A 6,665-nucleotide genomic window follows, 5' to 3' on the forward strand; every position below is an offset into this window, starting at 1 on the left:
ACTACATTACACTTAATGTGCAGAAGACATAATATAGTCTTCTGCACATTAAGGGCTGGACAAAGGTAAAAATCACACCACATCAGATTATAGTCCAACAAGTTTATTTGGAAGTACTAGCTTTCAGAGTGCTGCTCTGTCATCGGGTAACTAGTGAGGCAGGATCATAAGATAATTTATAGCAAAAGATCAGTGTCATTCAATTACAATGGTGTATTGAACAAACCTAGATTGCTGTTCAGTCTTTCATCTTTCAGGATGGGTTGCAGGTTTTGGTTCATTAGTATGTAAATCCCAGATCTTTCAAGTCACCTTCAAGATAAGTTACAGTTTAAGTAAAACCTTAAGTTAAGACAGAATTTATAGCAAAATATCAGTGTCATGCAATTAAAACAATATATTGAACAAACCTAGATTACTATAAATTCTATATTTTATGATCCTGCCCCACTAGTTACCTGAAGCAGTGGCCTGAAAGCTAGTACTTCAAATAAACCTGTTGGACTATAACCTGGTGTTGAGATTGGTGAGGAAGGTAGCTGGGAATGAGATAGGTAGGTGAAAGGGGGGTGAAAGAGAGAGAGGTCAGAGAGGAGGGTGGAGCAGATAGACAGGAAGGAAGATTGACAAGTAGGACTGTTCAAGAGGGCAATGCCAACTTGGAAGGTTGGGACAGGGATAACATTTGGTGGTGGTGGGGTGGGGGTGGGGAGGGGAAAGAGGAGAGAGAAGATGCGGATGAGTAAACTGGTGAAATTCATATTGACCCCATGTGGTTAGACGGTCCCAAGGCAGAAGACAAGCATGCTTCCTCCAGGCGTCAGGTGGTTAGGGTTTGGTGATGGAGAAGACCCAGGACTTGCATGTCCTTGGCAGAATGGGAGGGGGAGTTAAAGTATTCAGCAATGGGGCAGTGGGGTTGGTTAGTCCAGGTGACCCAGAGATGTTCTCTGGGATGATCCGTAAGCTGGCGTCCTGTCTCCCCAATCAGGTGCACCGGATACAGTAGATGACGTGTATGGAAGTACAGGTGAATTTCTATCGAATGTAGAAGGGTCCTTTGGGGCTTTGGACAGAGATGAGGGGGTAGGTGTGGGTGCAGGTTTTGCCCTTCTTGTGGTGGCAGGTGAAGGTGCCAGGAGGGGAGGGTGAGTTGCTGTGGTCAGTGGGGGGGAACCTGACAAGGGAGTGGGAGGGAATGGTCTCTCCAAAACACAGATAGGGGTGGGGAGGGAAATATCTCCCTGATGGTGGGGTCTGTTCGTAGGTGGTAGAGATGGCAGAGGATGATGCAATGTATCCGGGTGGTGAGGGTGGGGTGGAAGGGGGTTCTGTCCTTGTTGTTATTGGAGGGGTGGGGTTCACGGGTAGAGGTGAGGGAAGTGGAGATGATGTGCTGGAGGACATCTGGGATATTCTAGGGTGGAATTGGGCCTCCTGGGAGCAGATGCTGAGGAAGCGGAGGAATTGAGAAGAAGAGATAGCGTTTTTACAGGAGGCAGGGTGGGAGGGGGGGGTAGTCCAGGTAGCTGTGGGAGTGGATGTCCGTGCTGAGTCGGTCACTGGAAATGGAGATGGAGAGGTCCAGGAAGGGGAGAGAGGTGTCCGAGATGGCCCAGGTAAACTTGAGGTCAGGTGGGAAGGTGTTGAAGTTGATGAACTGTTCAACCTCCTCGTGGGAGCACAAAGTAGCACCGATACAGTCATCGATGTAGCGGAGGAAAAGGTGGGGAATGTGCCAGTGCAGCTGCGGAAGATGGACTGTTCCAGGTACCCAACAAAGAGGCAGCATAACACTCCGCTCTTTCAGTGAAGACATACAAGAGTGGAACTAAAGTGGTTCTTTGCTATGAACAACCAAGAGAATAATGTTTTTTTGAAAAAAAATCATTCAACTGCTTGGCAATTTTTAGCTTTAGCTATGAATTTCTAAATAATTATTTGGGCATACAGAACTTAAACATTTCATCCTGCACTAATTAGAATTAGGAAGAAGTGGGTTCTGTGGGCTTCCTGCCAACCAATAGGTTGAGAAAAAAGCTATAGAATTTATTTTATGAAAAGATACAAACATAACAGAAGCCTACCTTAATTATATATCTCAACAACTCTAACCTAAATTAAACTGTCTATGTGGTTTCAAGTCCAATTCATAATTTCACAATTCCATCAGGACAAAGTGCAGCAGACAGGCACAAAGAACGACTGATGACTGAACCTATTAATGCATGCTGTGGCATTTCTGATAACAACCCCAAAACACCAGCACACTCTGTACAATATGTTATGCAATTATTCGAAAAAGGAGTACAGCTTTAACACAAATTGCCTCAGGGTTGGTGAGTGTTAGCAGTGGAGGGGAATAACTTAGTTAAGAGAAGGTCAAACATTATTTCACTCTAATTGCCCTAGAAGGCAAGACAGAAGTTAAAAAAAAGATTGCATTTCTATAGCATTCTTTCATGACCTCCAAGCATTTCAAAGTACTCTCCAGCCAATGCCTCATCATTTTAGTGTCTCATCTGAAAGATGTCGCCTCCAACAGCCCAACAACGTGCAGTATTGCATTAATATGCTAGCCTTTATTTCAACATATCTCAACAAAAATGAGGGGTAGGCCATTTGGCCACGAGTCTGAAATACTATTCAACCACTCCATAGTTGATCAGTCTCATCTCCACCTTCCTGTACGATCTCCATATCCCTTAAATTCCCAAACATTCATTCACCTCTATCATGATATACTCAAACAGTCTCCAAAATCCCAAAGATTCAGAACTCGAGTAAATTTTTCATTTCAGTCCTAAGTGGCCGAACCATCATCCTTGGACTGTGACATTTAGGATTCGCCAGACAGCATTTCATTTCAAGCCCATCCCTGGGTGCATGAGGGCATCAGGAATCAGCATTGTATTATGTAATTTAAGCCAGACCAGGGGTTCACATTCTCTGCATCATGGTGGAATTTGAATTAGTGACCGCTGCTCATCCAGTAACTGAAATATCACGTTCATGGAGTTATTTTAAAAATATGTTGAATCTGCAGGAAAGACAGTTTGAGGATTGTCAATTAGCTTTGAATCAGATCAAACAAAAAAATCTTAAAATGTAAACAAGGAAACAAAAAGAAATTTCAATTATTTTCTTGGACATGTGGGAAACAGGGTCAGGAAGAAGAATCCTGGAATTCTATGAACATTAAAATCAGGAGAACAATGCTGAAGGAATTAGTATATCTGCAGATACTTGATATTGCTGCAAGAAATTTTTCCATTAAACCAAAGTAGAAGAATTCATGTCCCAGTTAAAAGGTAGAGAGGCGTCAGGTCTCAGACCAAAGACTTGGCACTGCAGTACCAGGAGAGATCTGAATTATTGGAGGTGTTGTGTTATGGATCAGATACTAAACCAAGACCACATTTGCCATCTGAGGTAGAATAAGACAGGAGCATTGCTGAACAAATGCAGGTTCATAGTTCCTTGAAAGTAGAGTTACAGGTAGAAAGGACCTTTATTGGTCAGAGCAGTGTATAGGAACAGGGAGGTCATGTTGCAGTTGCACAGGACATTGGTTGGGCCACTTTTGGAATATTATTTACAATTCTGGTCTCCTTCCTATCGGAAGGATGTTGTGAAACTTGAAAGGGTTCAGAAAAGATTTACAGTACAAGGATGCTGGAAGGGTTGGAGGGTTTGAGCTAAATGGAGAGGCTGAACAGGCTGGGGCTGTTTTGCTGGAGCGGAGACTGAGGGGCAACCTTGTGAGATTTATAAAATCATGAGGGGCATAGATAAGGTAAACAAACATGGACACTTCCCTGGGGTAGGTAAGTCCAATACTAGGAGGCTTAGGGTGAGAAAGGAAACATTTAAAAGGAACCTAAGCAGCAACGTTTTCAAGCATAGGGTGGCACATGTATGGAATGAGCTGCCAGAGGAAGTGGAGGAGTCTGGTAAAATTACAACATTTCAAATGTATCTGGATGGGTACATGAACAGGGAAGGTTGAGAAGGAAATGGGCCAACTGCTGGCAAATGGGACAAGATTAGTTTAGCATACCTGGTGGGCATGGCCAAGTTGGACCAAAGGATCTGTTTCCATGCTTTACATCTCTATGACTACTTGAAGAATAAGACAGCTGTCTTGATTTTCCTGGTTAATATTGCTGCCGCCGCCACCACCTTCCTATCTCCCCCCCCCCCCATCACACCACTGCTTGTAGGAGCTTGATTTGTGGTTCCAAAAATATGTTGCAAATGAGTACACTTCAGAAAACTTACCTCCCGCTGCAAAGTACTTTGGGTCATTCTGAGATCAAAAGAGGTGCCTTAAAAATGCACATTCTTTCTTTTTAAACTGAAAAAAATAGCTCAGAACATCCAAACTTGCGAGAGTTAACCATCTCAACATTCAAACGCTGAGAAATGTTTTACTAAATAACAAGAGCCTGGATGAAATCTGGAAAATCCAGCAAACAGGATATGTCATTTTTTTTTATAAACAAGCTAAGGAAGCAAAATAAAAAAGACTTAATTCACCTTGCCCTGTGTAATGGAAAAATCTATTGCCCCTTTCCTTTTGATCAGGAACAAATTAATTTCAAAAGAAATGTATAATTTAAAGATAAACAATCTTCCACAATCCCGGGGCTCTTTATTCTTCAGAGAATTTACAGTCAGTAATAACTTTAAATAAGACTCTGGCTTCCTTTTGCCAGGGGGACAATGAGGCCAGTTTTACTGAAAGGGAAACTGACTTATCCTCTCCTCCCCTTGCCGTGTGAGCAGCTGCTGTCAGCCCAGCCTCTCTCCAGTCCTGATCCCCGAGGCCTCACTCACCCTTTTTCCTGCCGATGGTCCACTCGCTGTTCACGAGCAGGATGTGGCTCTCGCTCTCTCTGTCGATGCGGCTCAGGCGGCCCCAGGCCTGGCTCTCCAGTGACTGCATCCCCCTCCCCTCCCCTCCCTGCGGGCCCAGACCTCCGCCGGTTACCTCCTCATTCACACACACCCAGGAACAGGGACGACAGGACACGCGCAATCACTCCACAACAACCCCCTTTCACCAGGCCGAGCCGGCCTCGGAGTATCACTCCCCTCCCCCTCCTCCCTCACAGCTGACAGGGTGAGTCTCAGAGTCACCACCCACCCCATAACCGGAAAGCACCAGTCCAGGCCCCGCCCCTTTCATCCCGCCCCGCCTCTATTGGCTGACCGCGCTCACATCCGACACTTCGGAATGGTGAAGCGAGACGTCAATCACATCAGACACACAGCCAATGCGCACCGCATTGACGTAAGCCGCGCCTTCCCTCTTTCCCACCTCCCTGACAAACCCCCGGCTCTCTGCTGCCCCCACACCGCACCTCCTGGGATTGCGGCATCAGGACGGCCTGTGGCTGAATGGAGAAATTGTCAACACTGTTGCCAGTATCCAGTTTGGGATCAATTAAGCGAGGTCGGGTGGACGGCTATGCGATGCAAAGTAATATCAACAGCGTAGGGATGAGGTTACGAACTTTCCTCTCCCCATCACCTGAAGTGTGGTGACCGTCAGATTAAGCCACATTAACGACAAAAACAGAAATTGCTGCAAAAATCTCAGCAGGTCTGACAGCATCTGCAGAGAGAAATCAGAGTTAATGTTTCGGGTCCAATGACCCTTCTTCAGAACTCTTGTTCACCATTGTTCATCCCTCCCTAAGTAATACCAACCTGATGGTCTGATGGTACTTTCCCAGAGCAGTTTCTGTTTCGACACCTGAAAGTGAACGTAGTCCCCAGACCGCCCGACAAAAAAATTCTTCACTTCTTGGTGCAGTTTGAGAGGGGTACTGACATATTTATTTATCTCCACAGAATGGAATAATAAAATTCCTACAGTGCAGATAGAGGTCATCTCACCCATACCCAGTCCCGTAACCTTGCATGGCTAATCCACCCAGCCTGCACATCCCTGGACACTATAGGCAATTTAGCATGGCCAGTCTATCTAACCTGCACATCTTTGGACTGTGGGAGGAAACCCACACAAACTCTACGCAGTCACCCAAGGTTTGAATCGAGAAGTCTCTGACGCTGTGAGGCAGCAATGTCAACCACTGTGCCACCATGCCACCCCATCCCCCTACACATTTTAATGAAATCAATAGCAGGGAAGTAAAATCAAAGTTTTTGCTTCTTTCCCTGTGCAATACTTGAGTTCATCTCAAAAGATGCTCTTTATGCTTGGTTAAGGCTCTTTGAAATTCAACTTGTTGCTGCAAAAGTTCCCATCCAAGCATATTCCTCATGAATGGTCTTCCAGCATCACTTAAGCCTTTCTGCCTTCATGTTTTCACGAGACAGCTCTTGGAGACAAGTGAACAAAGTTAGAAATCACACAATACCAGGTTATAGTCCAACAGGTTTATTTGGAAGCACTAGCTTTCGGAGCATTGCTCCTTCATCAGGTGATTGTGGAGAATAAGATTGTAAGACACAGAATTTATAGCAAAAGTTTCCAGTGTGATGTAACTGAAATTATATATTGAAAAAGACCTGAATTGTTTGTTAAGTCTCTCATCTTTTAGAGTGGCCATGTTGGCCTAGATAAGATATTGAAGCTGTTAACTCCCCGTGAAGAGTGTTCCCTCCCATTCGGAGAACACTTCAGCGGTCTAGGA

The 6,665-nt window shown here is 44.9% G+C and overlaps 1 protein-coding gene across 1 annotated transcript in view; it reads right to left on the bottom strand.

The window, feature by feature from the left end:
• chfr (checkpoint with forkhead and ring finger domains, E3 ubiquitin protein ligase) overlaps positions 1 to 5,103 on the bottom strand; it is a 104,909-nt gene extending 99,806 nt beyond the window's left edge. The window contains exon 1 of the mRNA XM_043715443.1: positions 4,840 to 5,103. Within this exon, the coding sequence (XP_043571378.1) occupies positions 4,840 to 4,948 (109 nt within the window). The 5' untranslated portion in view covers positions 4,949 to 5,103. The remainder of the gene's footprint in view (positions 1 to 4,839) is intronic.
• Between the last annotated feature and the right edge of the window lie 1,562 nt (positions 5,104 to 6,665).

Source organism: Chiloscyllium plagiosum, chromosome 25 (assembly GCF_004010195.1).
Source record: "Chiloscyllium plagiosum isolate BGI_BamShark_2017 chromosome 25, ASM401019v2, whole genome shotgun sequence".
Lineage (NCBI taxonomy): Eukaryota > Metazoa > Chordata > Chondrichthyes > Orectolobiformes > Hemiscylliidae > Chiloscyllium > Chiloscyllium plagiosum.